At 31.3% G+C, this 19919-nt stretch overlaps 5 protein-coding genes across 5 annotated transcripts in view; 2 read left to right on the top strand and 3 right to left on the bottom strand.

Moving 5' to 3' along the window:
- Positions 1 to 111: 111 nt before the first annotated feature.
- On the bottom strand, positions 112 to 1477 carry LOC128391366 (ras-related protein Rab-2). Its single transcript, XM_053351238.1, has one exon. The coding sequence runs from the start codon at positions 1252 to 1254 to the stop codon at positions 616 to 618; it is 639 nt and encodes a 212-aa protein (XP_053207213.1). The 5' UTR covers positions 1255 to 1477; the 3' UTR covers positions 112 to 615.
- Positions 1478 to 1820: 343 nt separating this feature from the next.
- On the top strand, positions 1821 to 5340 carry LOC128391350 (protein tamozhennic-like). Its single transcript, XM_053351217.1, is given in 3 exon segments — positions 1821 to 2220; positions 2558 to 3433; positions 3436 to 5340. Coding segments are annotated over 2 exon segments (2007 nt in total). The 5' UTR covers positions 1821 to 2220; positions 2558 to 2728; the 3' UTR covers positions 4738 to 5340.
- Positions 5341 to 5384: 44 nt separating this feature from the next.
- On the top strand, positions 5385 to 6534 carry LOC128391365 (protein FRG1-like). The gene is made up of 3 exons (XM_053351237.1): positions 5385 to 5538; positions 5635 to 5717; positions 5805 to 6534. Exons 1-3 carry the CDS (start codon positions 5486 to 5488, stop codon positions 6449 to 6451), a joined length of 783 nt encoding a protein of 260 aa, XP_053207212.1. The 5' UTR covers positions 5385 to 5485; the 3' UTR covers positions 6452 to 6534.
- A 52-nt stretch (positions 6535 to 6586) lies between these two features.
- On the bottom strand, positions 6587 to 7856 carry LOC128391211 (uncharacterized). Its single transcript, XM_053351060.1, has 2 exons — positions 6864 to 7856; positions 6587 to 6791 (listed from the first exon to the last, which is right to left on the bottom strand). Exons 1-2 carry the CDS (start codon positions 7854 to 7856, stop codon positions 6642 to 6644), a joined length of 1143 nt encoding a protein of 380 aa, XP_053207035.1. The 3' UTR covers positions 6587 to 6641.
- A 2869-nt stretch (positions 7857 to 10725) lies between these two features.
- LOC128391351 (5-hydroxytryptamine receptor-like) overlaps positions 10726 to 19919 on the bottom strand; it is a 73429-nt gene continuing 64235 nt past the window's right edge. Inside the window, exon 2 of the mRNA XM_053351219.1 lies at positions 10726 to 11951. Coding sequence (XP_053207194.1) covers positions 10731 to 11951 — 1221 coding nt within the window. The 3' untranslated portion in view covers positions 10726 to 10730. The remainder of the gene's footprint in view (positions 11952 to 19919) is intronic.

The raw sequence follows: 19919 nt of genomic DNA, 5'->3' as shown, positions 1-19919 counted from the left end.
ATTATCTCGCTACGAGCTGCCATCTCTCGATTCATTTGTTTACTTGTTTCTCTCTCAATCAGTGAACATTATAATTAAGATTGTTAATTTAATTATCTGATGGTAATTCAATTTCAAATTACGACTTATTGTTTATATGTTTTCCATTTAAATAATACATCGATCTTTTTTGTTTTATTGTCATTATTACAGCAAAAGCATCTGATTGTAATTAATCATAACAGGCAAAGGAAAAAAAGACATAGAATACAAATTAACGAGGCTTTTAGAAAATAAAATGAAAGAAAAAAAAAGAGAAATCAAATAGGAAGAAAAAGTGATGATGGTAAATTAATAAGATGAAGGTGGTGGTTTTGCTGGTGGAAGAGGAGGAAAAGGAGGAAAAGGAGGAAAAGGAAAAGGATAAGCGTAGAACAGAATGAATTTAGAGGTGCAATTTTCTTCCATATGATTAAGATGAACATTAATCCTTGACCTGGAATCAACAGAATGACGTAGATTATAAATGAAAGGGTATTCATCACCGATCGTGGTAAATATGTGTGTATGTATGTGTGTGTGTAATATTTGTTGTGGTGGTTGTTTCATGTTATTTTTCAAGATATTATATAATCTTCAACAACAGTTTCCACTTGAATTTGAGTTACCTCCACTTAAAGGTACATTGGGATTTGATGGTGAATGTTGAGGTCCAACTTTGATTCCATTAGATTCATTATTGATATCAAAAACACCCTCTTGAATTTTTTCGTAAATCTCCTTAGCAGTATTGATGAAAGCTTCCTCTACATTAGCTGCAGTCTTGGCCGATGTTTCCATAAATATGAGCCCATGTTCACGGGCAAAGTTTTCACCTTCCTCTTTTTTAACCTCACGACGTGATTCAAGATCACTTTTATTACCAATTAACATTATCACCATATTGGAATTGGAATGTTGTCGAGCATCTTCAAGCCAAGTAGTTAAATGGTTAAAAGTATCACGACGAGTGATATCATAGACCAATAAAGCACCAGCAGCTCCTCTGTAATAAGAACGAGTAATTGATCTGAAAGCTTCTTGACCAGCGGTATCCCATATTTGTAGTTTGATCTGTTTACCATCAATAGGTATCATACGAGCACCAAATTCAACGCCAATGGTTAAATCGTGAACAGGTTGAAATCTTTTATCTGTAAACTGTAACAGTAAACATGATTTACCAACTCCAGTATCACCAATGATGATATATTTAAAAAGAAACGCATAAGACATAATTTTCAAATTTCTCTTACACTTCTCTCTCTCTCGTTTCTTTCCTTTCTCTCTTAATCTCTTTACAGAAACAAACAAAAGACACTTTTAATAGTCCACAAAAATGATCTTATTGAAAGAAAATGAAACAATTAGAAAATGAATTACAAAGAGAGTAAACAAAACACAAAAACAAAATGGCTGGTGGTTTATGATGATGATTTGGCTTATGTTGACAAATAGAAAGGGAAAGTTTTTCGCTTTCAATTTTACTCTCAAAATGAGAAAAGAAAGAGACTCACAGTTACAGAATCGAAAACTAGATGTCACTTTGATGGAAATTTTATTCTCTTTCATCAAGATGAATTTCTGTTTCTTTTTATTGAAAGAAAGAAGAGAAAGGAAAAGAAAGGAGAAAAAGAAAGGAAACTCTTTCTTTTTCTCTGTCGTCTTTCGAATTCACATGTAGTGACATCTATTCTTCATTTTTTCTACTAGAAAAAGAACATTACTACTCAGTGGCTTTTCTTGCTTGTTCTTTTGTGCGGTTGCTCAGGCACTTGATCGAAAAAAGCTCATGCGTGTCCACCTTTTGATAGCATTTCTATCAACTCAATCAGTTGAGAACTTGATTATTATTATTATTTTCTTGTTTACAATTTGATAATTATTTTATCTTCTTCTTATTGTTGTTGTTTTATTAATAGAAGATTCGCCTGTTAAACCATCAAATTCTTTAATTGTTACCATGTTTTTATAGATTATTGTGTTTAGATTGATGGGTTAATCTTTTTACTCTTCTTCTAATTTTTTGTTTGTTATTTTGTTTGTTTACCAAATGGAAACTGATATTAGATTTGTCCAATCTTATTATCGCCGTTCAACTTTGTACAGTTTCCTTAATTTCTGTCCCGGTTCATTTGTATAATTCAATTTTCTATTTCTATATTGATGCTTCAATTAATTGCTGTTTGTTCAGCTTCTCAGGTAGGTGACATGTTTTGATTGTTTCTTTTGTTTCTCTCCTCTTTGATGAGAAAAATATTAATCATGTTGGTTATTTATTCATATCATGTTTACTTTGAGAGTCACCAAAGTCTCGGAGATTTTAGAGAACTAGAATTCTTGATGAGAGTAAGATAGATGAAGATGAGCATTAGAAGAAGAGTCACAATTGCAGATCGAAGAGTTAAATTAATGAAGATCAATCTGAAAAGTAAAAAATAGATTTGTTTGATTACAGCGATCAGTTGATTTTCTTTTTATTTCCATTATTCTTTTTTGATGAATTTAACCCTTTTCATTTGATTCTTTTTAATTTTAGAAACCGTCTTGAATTTAGATTCATATGGAATCCAAAATGTATTCAAAGTGATCATCTCAGAAAAGTGAACTATTGTTGACCTCACAAACGCACATAACTAAAGACAATTATAATAATCAAGTTATATCAACGTTAACTGTTTTTGCCAAAATAATTAAGCCAAAGACGACGATGAATAGTCAACCTAGTAATGCATATCACATGGATGGTAGATTTAATGGTTCCCATAACAATGGTTTTTATGGAATTGGTTCATCAGGATCTCAGCGTTTCTATCAGCCTGGATTAGCGCCAGGAGTTCCGGTTACATCAGGAATCTCAACCACTCCCTCATGTAATATGGTTTATAAATTATCTCCTCAAGAAGAAGTTAAGAAACGTCTCGTCCAAGGTCACCTATCTTACCTCAATAGGGATGAAACTCCAGAGAAATTGGCTCACAAAACCAAATTGGAATCTTTAATTTTAGAATATTTATCAATGGTTCCCCATTGTAACAAGTTCGATAACATTGAGGTAGCCGAATGTTTTGACAAAAGCATTTATGAGAATAAAAATTTCACCGCACCTCGAGCTGCATCGGCTTTCGAGGTACTCGAAAAGTATGCCACAAGCCTCTTAACGAAACCTTGGAGGAAAGAATTTCGAACAATCTTACCTTATGGTGGTTACATGAAAGGTTTGGTCGATAAACAACTTCGAGGAGCTTCAAAAATTTTGTACCTAATGGGTTATCGAAATAAGAGTATTAATGGTGTTGTCTGTTATTCTGCTGAATCTTCCATCATCGATCCAGATACTTTAGCCCGAGTATCATTAGATTGTCTAATTGCCTTTGTTGAGTGTCAAATGATGATCGAAATAGCTGATACATTGAAAAGAAAAATATTTCTCTCAGTTGGCTTCAAATTTTAGACATTCGAGCCAATTCAATATGTTCAATGGATCAGCTGATCAACTATGTCCTTGATTCGGATAGATTAATTGATCTGGAAACCGATCCTTCATTAAGCCTTCATTCTTCCAAATATGGTAAACAATCCCATCCAATTGGACAGAACAAAAGATTACCTGGACAAGTTCAATCTCCACAATATCATCAAAATGGTTGTCCAGTTCTCCGAGAGAATCGACGGACAAACGATCTTCCCCCACCCAAAGAAATTATTAATCATCAAAATTTGGATAATTCTCGTTCTCGTGATCTAATGAATTTCACTGTAGAAAATGAATCACGAAATCCAAATGTAATCTATCACGGCATTCATACGCCTACTGGTTATATCGCTCCTCCACCCATGTTTGCTAGTGAATTTTCAAATTCTTATGCAGCTAATCATCAAACTTTCAATTCAAACAATTACCCACCTTATCTTCATCATCACCATCAACAAAATCAACAACAACAACAACCTGTTTCATCCTCCACTCCTTTACAATCCATAGCAACTAATAATAAATCTAATCACAATCACAATGATTCAGGTTTGAACAAAAATAGTGTAGACACAATTGACGGAACTTTATCAACTTTGAACATTAAGTCAAGCGGATCGAGACTTAAAAACGTTGACCGTCGTACACCAACATCTACAACTTCACGAACACCATGTTCATCATCAACGGTTATTTCGAGTCATGGTACGAGCCGATCTGATGAATCAAATCAACTGTCTGATTGTAATTTGACTAATAATAATTCATCTCATGTTACCAATAATACTACAAATAATAACAACGCTGCCAATAAAAGATTGGAAGATCGTATCAATGCAATTCTCAAAAGCTTTTCAGATGAAGATAAATCAAGAAAATCAGTCCCACCTAATCCCGAGCCAAAAGAACGTAAATCAATTGAAAGATTACCAGAGAGAAAACCTGAATCTATGCTGAATCAACATCGAATTAACAAAAATCGTGATAAAAGTCATGATCGATCTGCTGGAATTACCAAAAGTAATCAAAGCGATAAAAATGGTTGGCCTTGTGCTTATTGTACCTTTTTGAACACCAATCAAACCGAGATTTGTGATATGTGTTCCCGAAGTCGAGATAAACCTGAGGCCAATCTACTCAGCGGTGGGAGAGTTTGTCCAGTTTGTACTCTTGTTAATTCAAAAGATGCAACCAGTTGTAGTGCTTGTGAACATAGTTTACTAAATTCACCCACTTACATTTGAATCAATTCCAAGGAGCTTATTATTATTACGCTTATCAACTTACATTGTTAAATTTTTCTCTTTTTCCTTTTCCCTATTTCTTTCTCTCTCTATTTACACCCTGAAGTTGGTTGCTAATTGTTCACCATCAGCATTATCCACCTTCATCGTTGGCACCATGCACCAAAAGCATGCAGATGAACACGCAAACATTATTATCATCACGTCTGCAAATGTTATACATCAATCTACTCACACTCATGAGATGAATCATCTAATATTTCTGCTGTTTTCAATGATCGACAATTGAAAATAGATCCAATCACCGATGCTTTTTATTAATCAATTAAAATTGAATCTATACACTCACATAAACTGTTAATGGTTGCTCAAAATTATCAATACGAATGAAAACAAAAACGTTAAAATTTTATTAATTGTTAATGATTTTGAATCGAGAGAAGAAAACAAAAGTAACTAATGACAAAATCCATTCAAATTATTGATACAACAATTAACCAACTTCTGTTTTTTTTTAGATAATTAAGTCACTAAATTAAAATTAACTACAATTAACATGCCTTATAAGTTAATTGGAAAATTATTGAGAAACTATAAACTAAATTGTCTCAATTCATTTAACTCAAAAATGATCAACCAAATTCATTATTACCGCTCAAACAAACAGCTGATTCTTGGATCAATTTGTTTATGTTTACATTTGATTCATAAAAACAACAATTGAAATTCAATCATTGAATCAATTGCGATGTCTGATTATGTTGGTGTTGCAACTAAATTAAAACTCAAAGGAGAGAAAAGGTAAGTTAATTTGTTTCATTCATTTAATTTGAAGGTGAAATTAATCAATTGATTCTTTTGTCTATTGTTTTTCATTTATTTCGCATGGAAAACCAGGAAAAAGAAAAATAAAAACAAAGAAAAGCGTTTGAAAGGTGAACCTGAAACCGAACGGAATAATGAAGATACCATCAAACATGGTAAATTTGATTCTTGCAATTTATTTAATTGTTCCCATGTTTCTAATTCTTTACAATAAATTCTTTGTTTTTTTCTTATTATATTAGGTGGTTGGGTTTATCTGAAAGATCTCGGAGCCATAACAGGAACCACCGCCATTGAAGTGTTACCTTATTGTTATATGAAAGCTTTGGACAATGGGCTGATCGCTGTCGGAGAACCTCACCCGCCGGGTGAATCACCTTATCAGGAGGAAATTTTCACCACAATCAGAATTTCAGAAACTCATCGAGCGTTCAAGTCTGGTTATGGTAAATACTTAAGTTTGGATGGTAATAATCGTTTAGTTGGCCGATCGGATGCTATTGGACAACGGGAACAATTTGAACCAGTTTTCCAAGAAGATAAAACTGCCATTGTTGGTGCTAACGGATGTTTCCTTTCTCCTGATGATTCGGGTTACATTGTTGCCAAGAGTCAGAAAGCGGGTCCAAATGAGTTTGTAAAGATACGTTCAAATTTAGATCCAGAAGCAGCGAAAAAAGAAGCTGAAGAATCCAAAATTCCCGATGAAGAGAAAGGATCACTCGATGATTGTGAAGAAAAGTACATTAAGAAATTTATCACCGGAAAAATGAGCAAGAATCTTGATAAAGGAGGTAAATTGCTGAAATCGGCTAAAAATGAGGGTAAATTACATGAAACACTTCTTGATCGTAGGGAGAAGGTCAAGTCTGACAAGTTTTGTAAATAGTCAACGACATTTCATGAAGAACCACAACAAACAATTGATCATCTTCGCAAAAATTAAACACTCATCTTACTAATTCACTATTATCCTGAATTTTCCTGATTCTCTTCATTCAAATTGTGATGATGAATCCATTCTAACATGTCATTTCTACTCTCGATTTGTTTTCGACCAACGAAACATTTTGCGTCAACTATTTGGTTGTTAAAAAGTTCGGAATCGCCATTACATAAGTGAAAACAAAAGCAGCTAAATTGGGCACAATATCAGGTGTCAGCAAGTAGATTCCCATGAATTTGATTCCTGATGAATTTTTATCAATCAATTCCATGAAAAGTAAAGCCTAAGGGAAAGAAGAGAAAAGTTGAAATGAGTATTTAAAAATTTTCGAATGTAAATCAATCGATTTTCTCACTTCTGATTTATAACTGTCACTTCTTTCGATTAAAGTTGATTGATAAATATCGTCACGAACACGACCAGGGTGCGAATAGAAGCCGATCAAATGAATAGAAAAGAAAACGAAAAAATTGAAATTCTGCAAAAGAATTACAAAGTAAACAACTTGACTCGAAATCGTGAGATCAACATAGGCCAGATTATAGAGAATCACGATAGAACTTGGTACGACCACTAAACAAGACATTGTCACGAAACGTCTGTAGGCCAAGTCACATAATTCACCACAACGAACTAGCTGAAAGTGTTCATAACGAAGTCGATAAAGAGTCGAGTCGGGAACGTGAGGTGATTCAATTATCATTTTCATCTGATTGTTAACATGTTGATGTCCGATCTTAATGAAGTTATGGGCGATAAAAAATCCTCGTAGTAAATTGAAGGTTAGTAATGAGATGAAAATATCGATTAGTTTACCACCGATGAAGATCATTATATTGTCTCTTTTCTCGTCGAAGTATTCAATGTAACTGTTAGCAGCAACTGAGGCCAAATTAGTTACCTCAACGATCCCCGTTTGGATATTAGCTGAGAATGTGGAGCGTACGAGTTGTTTGTATACATTCTCGTCATAAGAACATCTTAATTGACCCCAAATGGAGTCGAAATTTCGGACAAATGAAGTCGACGGGAACCCGATGCTCTCTAGAACAACATAAAGACACCAACATTCTGAAATGGTGAAAACCAAGAAGATAGAAATCGCAAATTCTGAAGAGTTGAGATTCTTGGTTATCTCTAAGATGAACGTGATTGTCCTTATAACGAGAAGAGAAAGAGTTAGACTTGAAAAGGTCAAATGAAACCATCGATAGTTGAAGATCAATCGATTGATTATAAAATTACGAACGAAAAACTGATAAATTGATGAACGATAAGAATCACTGGGAACTTTAAATGGAGAATTCAACAAATTTTCCTCAATTATTTTTCGATTCAATGTTAACATAATACAGAATTTAATCAGCCGAATAATTTAAAACACCTAAAGATCAAAATTAACTCGAATTCACAATTAACAAGTAACTTTCAATTTCTACCTTTTATTTTGTTACCTTATGATTAACCACAATAAAGCAAATCGATTAAGTAAATCTTTCGATCGAATGTCCGAAAACAAACAAAACTATTCTGACCGATAAAACTACAGTCTATTGGGTTAACCATTTCCATGATTGAGTTGAACAATTAACAGTAAATAGACAATACAAATTTTAATTATTCCTTTCATCTTAATGATCAATAGTTGGACTAAATTCAGTCACAATATTTGGTAGCAGTAAGTAAAAGTAAACCCCCTTAGGCACTTTCAAGGTAAACCCAGTTGACCATTGAACATATGATCACCCCCCTAACTTATTTCGGTACCTCCGAAATTAGTTGAGGGGGGTTATGTTAATTCAATGGACTTATTGCTCGGGGGTTAATAAGTTAGCGGGGTGATCATAGTAAGTCTATCTATCGTTAAGTCCATTGAATTAACTTAACCCCCCTCAACTAATTTCGGAGGTACCGAAATAAGTTAGGGGGGTGATCATATGTTCAATGGTCAACTGGGTTTACCTTGAAAGTGCCTTAGGCTGTTTACTTTTACATAGTACTTTGGTGCTTCCATCTTTTGATTCATCATAGTACCACTTACGAAACTGATTGAGCTTAATTGTTGTTGTTGTCTATTGATAGACAATTAATTAATGATAATCCATTACTTTACTATTGCTTTATTGTTACGTTTCCATTCACAATGTTGTTTCCTTTATTGATTGTCAACAATCAATCAAATTTATTAATATGTTACAGTTAACTTGTTCAACGGAAGGATAAAAATAAACTAATTGTTGTATGACCGATATCAGATTGAGAAATACAATTAATCAACATTTACACCTCAACAATCAAGGTTAATTAAGATTAGTATATTGTAATATTTAACTCATATTAATTAGAAATGAATGAGAGGGAAAAAATCATTTCCAGTTAATTATTAAAATCTAAATGTTGTGAATCAATTTATTATTAATACAAATCCATGGGGAATTATTAAAAGTAACAATCAAGCTAATCAATGATCAGTAAAATCAGTAAATTGTTATATTGATGATCAAGAAATAAAAAACAAAATTCAAAGCAAATTAAATAAATGGAAAAATCAATCGATTGGTAAAAATAATCAACTAAATTAAGGAAAATAAACAATTAACAATTTTGTTTTCTATTAGTTAATTGTCAGGATAATTAAAAAAGTTTACAATTTATTGGATAATAATAATACTTTTTGTTGGTTATAATAATTTTTTATTCTTGCAAAAAATAAAGACTCAAAATAATTAATCAACATTTAATTATCTTGAGATAATGTTCAATTAATGAATATATATATAAGTCCAGAACTCATTGAGGCCATGATAGTGACCACTGGATGACCATCACGTTATCATTATAATCCTTGTTGAAAATTAATCCAAGTTGTAAACTTGAATAATCCGTTTTTGTTAATCCTCGATTTTTAATCCAAATTGATTTTCCCTTTTTGTTTCAATATCCTGCAAGCGATTTATAGTTGAATTGTGATTAGTGGTAATTGTCATCATCATGGATTAAAGATAAGATAGAAAAGAGATTAAGATTAACCAATGATTGCAATTATCTGCTTAAATTGTAATTCAATGTAATCTAAAAAAAATCAATCTCAATGTTCATCAGTTAATTAATTAATTAATTGACTACTCGATGGTTATTATCTCAACATGATTCCAATACAAAGTATTAGTTTAATTACTATTAAATTTGTCTGTTAATTGTAATTGACAATATTATTAGTTAATCATTAGAAAGAATTACAATTTACTTTGATTACTAATCCTTCAACTTGTCTCTAATTGCTGGATAGTACATAAATCAATGGTTGGTTAATCAAATCTAATCTGATTAACGACGATTGATTTGAATCCTTTTTTTCCCCATCTAAACATAAATTTTTCATCAAAATCATCAACAATTAGTTAATTTAGTTAACCAGTTTCCATTGCTATTCCTGTAGACATTCAAACACAATCACAATCAACGATTCAAATTGAGCTGATTAACAATCAATAACAATATTTAAGTAAACACAATAAATGAAACAAATCAATTTAAATTACCATCTCATGTGGATTGTGATCAGTTAATTGTGGATATTGATGTTATATGTTGTAATTTGATTCCTTGATTATGATAATCAAACCAAATGAACAATGTTCATGATATTACCAACAGTTATCAGGATGATGATGAACAGGAATGATGATTAATTGATGGTGATGACTAATGGTTACTACTTTTGTCCTCTCAAGTGTTACAAATGATGAGGATGATCAACATGATGATGATAATCAAGATCCTGAAACCATTGAACCAGCAATTGAAAAACAGAAGCCCAAATACTCAATACTTAGGTAAGATTATTTAACCAGAAAAAAGGTTTTATCCCTCGTCCAAGGCTTAACGATTTTCTTTATCATCATCTTGCTCCTTGTCTTCCTCTCTTCCTCCATCCACCAGCCTTTAACCACCATCACCTCCTCCTCATAGTCATCATCATGTTGTTGTTAATAATACAAGATGAGATTCAATTAATCAATCAACCAGCTAACCAATTCTCAAGGTACACATATTGATGATAATGGTAACAGAGTTAATCCAATGAGTGAAAAAACAACACTCGGTCAAATTGTTGGTCTGTTATTTAATTTCATATTTAATCATCCATTAAACGAGAGAGTTGATCAAATGGTGATTAATGATGATCGATTCTGTTTTTTTTCTGGTCTTGGTGTTATTATCACACTCGATTCTGAGCTCGATGATTATGATGACGAAATGCACGTTTACCTAGTAGAATCTTTTTAAAGGCCGTTCTAAAGTCAGCGCTGAAAATGGTATAAATAACGGGATTGAGCATCGAGTTAACATAACCCAACCACTGGAATAGGCTGATTATCAGAGTGGGCGGATTGCAAAGGTCACCGCAAACGGGCAATAACAGGGCAACGATAAAAAATGGAAGCCAACAGATCACAAAGATTCCCGTTATAATGGCCAGTGTTTTGGCCGCTTTACGTTCACGCTTTGATTCAATTGAATCTCTACCATTAACAGAATTGATTCCACTTCCACATGAACCATAGTTCTTGGTTGTTTTCTCGCGATTTGGACTGATTAAACTGGTTGTTATTCGTAACATTTTCCGCCTCGAATTGGAAATATTTTTACTCTTTGTTTTACTTTTTCGAGAACATGATTTACCTGTATCATCACTTGCGCTCGATCCACCGCGACCTGGACCATCTTCACCCTGACTTGGTGAAGTGTAATGATAAGTTGTACCTTTGGAATCACAAGTAACCATCACGTCCGATGTGACTGATATTTCCTGACCAATTAGATTCCAATCATCATCTATATCAATTGTTGATCCATCACAAGTTTCTGAATGATTTGTTGCACTAGAATTAAATTTATCTCTCTCAATGGTTGTAATTAAATTAGTAACTGTTGAAGGAGTTGAAGGCCCACTACGATTATTATTGGAAAGCGGTGAATTCACAGGAGATATAAGGCATTCCTTGGCTGGAGATAAGGTTGATGATTGATAATTTCGTGAACAATCAACTGGAACACTGTTCATAGAATTACAATTAGCAATCTCACAACTCGACATGGGAACCGGACAAGTACCTCCGTCTTTCCTTGTCACTCCCATTCCACCAATACCAACTCCCAAACTCGATTCTTGGACAATCACTGAACTTTCCTCGATAACTTGACTTGTAATCGAAGGGCAAACCGAAAACCTTTGACTAGCAAACGACCTTTCTGGACTTGGATTCGAGGCGGTGGTTGTTGTTAAAGTTGTATTGGTGGACATGTCGCTCGAAAAGTTGGTTGTGGTCACTTCGATATTACAAGGCACTGATAAGCTCTTAGAGTTGTCACAGGAAGCATGTTTCACGTTCAAGACAATTCGAGTTCCAGGCTTTCGGCGAATCCTTTTTCGAGCGACCTAAACATTGAGCAAAGAGAAAACAACCAAGAAAAAGAAAATTAGAAAAACATAAAACAATTAACAAATTGTTCACATCATGTTAATCAAAACATTGAAGCTCAAACCCTTTATTCTGACTTGGGATTTGGTTTATATATTTATCATCATCAAGATAATTTTCATTACATGATATAGTTCATGATAGTTTAATGATTATGCTTAGGGTTCAACTCCCTCAACTGGGAATTGAATTAATTCAACAGAATCGAGGATTAATTAACCAACAAACAACAGTCAATAGTCAATTTAACAAAACAACAGTTAATTGTGGTTGGTAAGGTCAATTGAATTTTATTATTTAACACCAATAACCAAATTGATTCAATTCAATTGTAAAAGAAACTTTAATTTAGTTAAACTTGATATTCTCAACGCAATTTCAACACAAATATATTGCAACAGCTAAAATTAAGATTCTAGAATTTTTTTTCACAATTAACATTTTGATTATAATACTAATTATTTTCTGGAATTATCATCACAATTAGTTGATTGTTCAGGATTTTCTAAATTCCTTCAACTATTTAAACTGTAATTTATTAATGGAAAACTTTCCCTGATTAACAATCAACATTCTGATGCGGAAATTGAATCTTCCTCGAAACTTTCAGCGTTTCGATTACTGGAAACAATCAGATGATTATGATGACAAAGAAGATAAAGAAAGTAAGAGAGAGAGAGAGAGAGAGATGATGATGATGATGATAATTACGAAAAGTAGTAAATATCTGATGATAAATAACAAGAGAACACGCAAACTGAATCAACTGATTGTTAAACTTTCAATCTTATCAAAGTCTTTTAATTCATTAATTTAATCATCCATCATTCCTCATGTCCGCCTTTCCTTGCTTCCCCACCACCGCCATTTCCCACTCCTCCAATCATTAACATCTCTCTAAACCCACTCCATATTGATTGTAAATCTATTATATGATAACAACAATTAACAGTTTATCTTGTCAATTGATTTGTTGCATTGATTAACTAATTATTATAATCAATGTTGTCATTTTAATCTGTTACTTGTTAACTTTCACGGGTTAATCATGATTGCAATTTAATCATCATAATCATAATCAGCTATTGGTTCATTTTGATATAATAATAATAATCACTTGATAAAGTTGATTGTTAATAATAACAATGTAAACCATTAGGGTCAATCAAATTTCTGTCAAACTGGACAATCAAAAGTTATCATGATAATTGGATTTGTATCAATAGGAAAGTTTTACTTTGACAATCAACAGAAAAAAATAGAAACTGTAACAATAATAATCAAAAAATTACCAACAATTTAATCATAATGATTTAGTTTTGTTTGGTAAAACAAAGGAATCAGTTAATTGGGTTGCGTGTGATTTATACAAATGATTGAGTGATGAGGATGTTAAAAGGGTGGAGTGGGTGGTGAGAGTCAACAGATGATTACATGGAGGAAAATGATGATTATTATTATTTAGAAAACAATAATGATCATTTTCAGGGAGAATTATGAAAATGGATAAAGATGAAGATGAAAAATCTCTCATCTTGACTTTGTAAACAAGAAAAAGTTTCATCATCTTCATCTTGTTGATTTACCCAAGAGTTTATTTCGTAAGTGATTCTCTCATTTTTCATCCAATATTTCATGAGAATTCAGTTTCAATCTCATGGAATGAAAATTTCCACATATCGTATCCTCTAACCTTTCAACTTAACAAATGACAGATTATTATGATGATTAGGATTCTCATCATGATTATCTTTCCTTAATTGATGAAACGATGAAAACCAATGATAATAATGGTTAAATTAATATGAATTTATAAAAGTATATTAACTATTTAGAAATGATTATCTAATCACTCCAGTGATTTATAAATAGTCTTGATTATCATCATGTTTCTTTATGGTGATGAAATTGTTCACCAGGAAAATAAATTAACATTTAATCAAATATTAATTTAATAACCATTTAAATCAATTTTATATTTCAATTCAGCTAAATTAAAATGTAAACCATTCCACAATTATTTAATTTAATCAGTGAATTAAAATTGTAATTCTAACTGTAATCAATTAAATTGGAAAGTTTCATTTTCAAAATTGAATCAAATTGATTTTGATTACAGTTGCAACTCTTATTTTTGTTCATTATCCTCATGAAATTAACTGAGAAAAATATTCACCATGAACATCAAGGAAAACATGAAGATTGTTTTTCTGTGACAAAAATAATAATAAGTAGTAAACCTTTCAAGTTAATTGAATTAACACTCAATTTATGATGAAAGTTTGACTTGATCAACAATTAAAGTTGGCGAACAATTTAATTTAAATTGTTTAATTCTAAAATTTATCCAATTATTGTAAAAGAAATTGAAAAAATATCTACAACAAAACTAAAGGAAAGAAATTGAAAGTAATCATTTTAAATTATCACGTAAATTGAAGTTTAAATTGTTAATTAAAGTTGATATTTGATTGGAAAAACAAGTCAACATTAAACTGACCATCAGGGGACATGGTCAAGGTTAAAGTTTTGTAATAAGTTGACCTAATTTCCTATTGTGTCGGTTCACTCAAATGGATTCACCTTCCATGGTGTGTTATTAATTCAATTCAATCTAAATTCATCTCAGACAATTCCGAGGATTGTAATCATGATTACATCATGATAATGACTCAATATCATGGTGAGCCTTTTAAGGGTAATACTTGAAATTCAGTTGACTGTATGAGTCGCTTTCATTTGTTTATCTTTCATGATAATACCCATGGTTTGTATTCAGTTATTTTCAAACAATAGGAATCCAAAGGGTGGAAAAATATTCAATCAAAGTTAATATTCTGATTCCCTGTTGAGAGAGACAAAGAACTGGAAATAAAAACCTAACATTTAGACCCTTTTGAATATTTAATTATCATGAATAAGGTCACATTTTCACCAAACTGAGCGTTAACTTAACCTGAACAAATATTTATAATTACGATTAATTCATAAATCATATTAGATTTTAGGATCAATTGATTCACTTTCCTTGTTCTGTAACATTGCTGTTCAATTAATGAACTTATCATTTCCAATCGGCCTCATGATGTTAATCAGGGTGAAAGATTTTAATTCTGAAATAATAACTATGAGAAATTTGGAACAACAGTTTCAAAAGCCAATTCTTATCCAAGCACCGAGAGTCATCACCATGAACTGAACATCATGAGGATAAATTTTCCGATCATGTGTTAAATCAACTAATAGTTAATTCCAGGGAAATGTTCAATTGTGAATATAAGTTATTCTTAATCAAAGATATATAATATTAGATTCAATGGTTATCTTTAATTCCATGATGATGATTATGAATTCAGCTCATGGTTAGTCTAATATGGAACTTACTGTTTACTCAATAAAAGAAAACAATATAACAAATATCTTAATACAGTCCTCGGCAAAAGTTTAAGGACAATCAATTGATTATAATGTATATTTCAATCGGGAGTAGAAAAAAATTTTTGTTCTAATTCACTTGAAATCTAATCATTGTCATAATAAGATCTAAATAATCTGTAATATTAACTGAGTTTCAATTCTGTTCATGGCTCACTGATTATTTCATTAAATTATCTTAATATTAGATAAGGAACATGTAAAAGTAGATGAATATATATTTTGTAACTAGTTACAATTGCCTGATCATAATCAATTTAATTTGTTCATTTCATTCATGGAGAGTAGGAGAAAAACTTATTCCACTAAATTCATGGAGACTGAACTTTCGATTTCAAATCGAAAATTTTCCCATTGAAATCATGATCATCATGATAACCTGAGAGAGAGAAAAAAAAGTTCATGAAGAAAAAATAATCTTTCATATTTTGATTAAGATATTTTTCTGATCCTCCTCTCTTCAAAGGTTAGTCTTACAAACGATTAAGTAAATTGTTAATTTAAACTACCAATTCCGAGAAATTCATCATGAAACTTTCCCTGAAATAATTATACCCTTGGAAACCACAAATTTACTTCCTATGTGATAAAAGGGTAAAGATTGATATTCTTTTGATATTTTTTTCTTTTTACACCAATGGAAAGTCATGATTGATCACAGTAATTAAAGAGAATTTGGAGAAAAAAAAAGTTTCAAATTCGAAACTGAAGCGAAAAGTTTCAAGTGTAATTATCGGTTGGGCATTCGAGTTGAATGAAGGTTGAATGAGGAAAACGAGAGAATCAAATTAAGTTAATCTTGAACAATCAATTAATTGGCATAAATTGTGAAACCGATTATTATCTTAGTTGATGAAGGGACAGCAATTATTAGATAGAGGAAGTAATTGCTTGATTGTGATGGCGAAAAATTTGTTTCCTTTAAGCTACAAAGTTACAAACCACTTTGTTCCAAGATGAAAACTATCTGAACCAAAAATTCTCAGCATTCTGAAAATGAATCATCTTTACCTCTTCTCTCCATATTATATGTCAGGTGAGCTGAGTAAATTCTTGGAATGTTATCCATGAGAAGAAGAGAAGAGGAAACAAAAAGACTACATTGTCTCTCTACAAATGAATACATTGTAGAATGTTTCAATTTTTCTCTTCCAACTGAGATTCTCTCTCTCTCTCTCTCTTTCTGTATTTTAATGAATGATAATCTCATTGCTATCATGTAAACATGAAAACATTCACAGGTAAACAAACTCAGTTCAGAGAAAATATTACCATTATCAGAATTTTTGAATAGGAAAAACACACAGAAAGGCTTGTTAAAAATTCTGAGATTGTTAAGTTGTTTTTTCCACAATTCCCCATGTTCACCACTCGAAAGTTAATCTTCCCTGATTGTTCAAACTTCTTTTCAATTGTGATCATGATCATCGAATGTAATATTAAAAAGTCAATGAATTTCCTTTTAATTTCATCTTAATTTCACTTTGGGTGTTAACAGAAATAGTTAATTACAGTTTTGGAGACTTTGATTGTTAACTAACCCGTTTTCCTTTTGTTATCAACCATTGACATTAGATCATTGATTAATTGTAAAGATAACAAGGTAAACCAATTGTTTGATAACAATTAACCTAAGTGTTATAATTGAAAAGATAATTAAAAGTTTGATGATAAATCAAAGTAACACAAACATAAATATCAATATAATGATGAAAAGTTTTTTTCCCTTTGATCAACTTTTTTTTTCAACTCAAAAACAATTAATAAATTGCTATTGTTATCACATGTAAATCTATGATAACTAAAACTACAATAATCAATAAACTATTAATAGCTGATTATTAATGATAATGATAATTAAGGTTAATGATATTATTGTGATCAAGATATTCCAGGAGATACATGATACATGAGAGTATTGCTGTTGATTGATTATTGATTTATTAATCAAATTGTTTACTTGTCTATCATTATGGTGATTAAAAAATAAGTTCAAATTGTTATCTAATTATTAATCATGATAAAGAGATTTTAACAATGTTTGATTTTTTTTCTTACTTTCTATTATTCTGGTTGGAATAACGATAATCCCATGAACAGAAGCCCTGAAATCTTGAGATGAACAAAGTCTTATGTAAATGAATGAAATGTAAATTCAGTCATGATGATGATGATGCTCATCATTACCAGCACCTTGAATCTTACGAATGATTCTCATTTTTTCTTCTTCTTCTGAATTTCATGTTAAGATGTTGAATGAATTCAGAGTAACAGAAAATTTTTCCACCACTCCAAGTGAATTCATTATCATGTTTGCATATACACCCAAGTAACGACAATCATGATGGTTAAAGTGGATGAAGGAGAGAATCTGAATGTTGAATCTTTATGATCATGATTTGTTTTCAAGGTTAGACTCAGATTATTGAGAATACAGAAACTTTCTCAATCAAGGTGAATAATAATATCATAATAACATGGTACATCTTAACTACATGTATATATGTTCAATGATGATGATGATTCTGGCTATTATGTTGGTGAAAACAATTGATATAATAATCAGAATGGAGGGAAACCTGTCAAGAATTTGTTACAGAATCGAAAAATTCTGATTCATGTCGAGTATATTTTTCCATTCATTGGTAATGGTTCCGGGTTTCAAATTAGAGTATTCAATGTTTTTCCATTTTCATGGAACAAATAGAAAAAAAAAGTTCTAAAGAGTTTTTTCATTGTAATTGGAATTTTCGCTTATCCATTCCATCGAAGTCCAGGAAAATTATATTTATCAGAACAATTATCATGATAGAAATAGTGCATTTCCCGAATTTGATGAATATTTTGGATCATCAAGATGACCAAGAAAAACAATCAATATGATCATTTGATGAATGAACGTTAATATGAAAGAAAAGGTAGGAAAAAATTTCCAAGTGATTATTCATTATTATTATCATGTTATCCTGAGGATCATGATGACAAATGATTATTGTGATCATAATCAGTCTCAACGATGGCCCATTGTGATTCCAAACACACCAGGGAATTCAATGAAAGGTATTATCATCATTATAATATTCATTGAGAGTAAGCAGATAAAAAAAGATTCACAGAGAAAATTTTGCTCCATTTGAATACACTGATTCATGTATTCATAGTATTCATGAAATAATAATGTTAGATTTCAAGGTAGCACTTTGATAATGTAATAAGTTAATTGCTGTTAATGATAGAGTTGAGATGAATTAACTAGAAAGTGGGAGATTTAAACCAGAATATCCATTGGATTATTCATTTCATGTTTTTCGAATGGGAAAACAAATGTTTCAACACTTTTTCACTCTAATTCTTTATCATGTTATCATCAGATTTACATGATAACTTGTTTCAAGTTCATTGAACGAATCATCATTAACATTATCTTGTTATAACATGACAACGACTTAAAGTGTATCATTTAATGGGGAAAAAGATTGGGAGTGAAAGTGAGTAGGAATTTCATCAGGAGTAAACTCGGAATTTTTATTATTATCTTTTCAATAACAATTATCATCGATTTCAGGGTGACTTTCGTCTTATTCACAAGTTCAATATTGCAACTTTTTCCTTACTCTCTTTTTCTCACTTGTAAGATGATTATTCTGACTCTATTTTCATGATTCCTTCATGATTCACTAACTGTGCCCCTGATACTTACGATCAAATAAATGTTAGCTAAATGAATTTGTTTCTGTTCAGAGGTAATTCAGTTCTGCTTATGATTCAACCTTTTGTTTCCTTCTCTCTGTTTTTATCCATGGTAACTTGCAATTCTCAAGTTAAACGTTTTAGTTCAGCCAGTTAACTCTTGAAGTGGTAGTAGCATGAGTTTCATGAGTTCTGTCGAGATTATTATTAGATGAAACCCAAAGATGATGAAGGTACAAGGAAATAGAGGAGGAAGAGAAGGTGAAAAAGGAAGATATTTGCTTCTAAAAAAGGAAAAAAAACCAAAATTCAATAATCTGTTTCTCGACGATAATCTGATTTCACCTTGAATATGATTTGGTTCATAAAATAATCTTATGGCTTAGTTGCAAAGCAATCTCAGGTTCTGGGAACTCGGAAATTTTTCCTTTCCATTGAATTTTCATTCCAATCTCAGAGCAGTGATTTGTACACAATTCTGAATTTGTTTCATTGGTCATCAACTTGACCTTTATTTTCACATGAAAATGAATTCCTTTTACACTTATTCACTTTAATAATCGCCATTTGTGTCCCTTGTTGTCATTCATTAAACAAATTGATTCATTTCATCAGATTGGGTCTTAAATACAACAGTAAAAATCGTGATAATTTCAATTGAATTTTACAGAATCAATTTAATAATGAGTAAAATTATTTCCATCCAATTTCATTCGCATTATTATTATGAATAATTTCATCATTTCTATTCAGTTTCATGAAAATAATATCGATTACAATTTTGTTGATTTCCACACTGA

This window comes from Panonychus citri, unplaced genomic scaffold, assembly GCF_014898815.1.
Source record: "Panonychus citri isolate SS breed McGregor unplaced genomic scaffold, ASM1489881v1 Contig00134, whole genome shotgun sequence".
Classification (NCBI taxonomy): Eukaryota; Metazoa; Arthropoda; class Arachnida; order Trombidiformes; family Tetranychidae; genus Panonychus; species Panonychus citri.
This window is presented reverse-complemented; position numbering and strand designations above follow the sequence as displayed.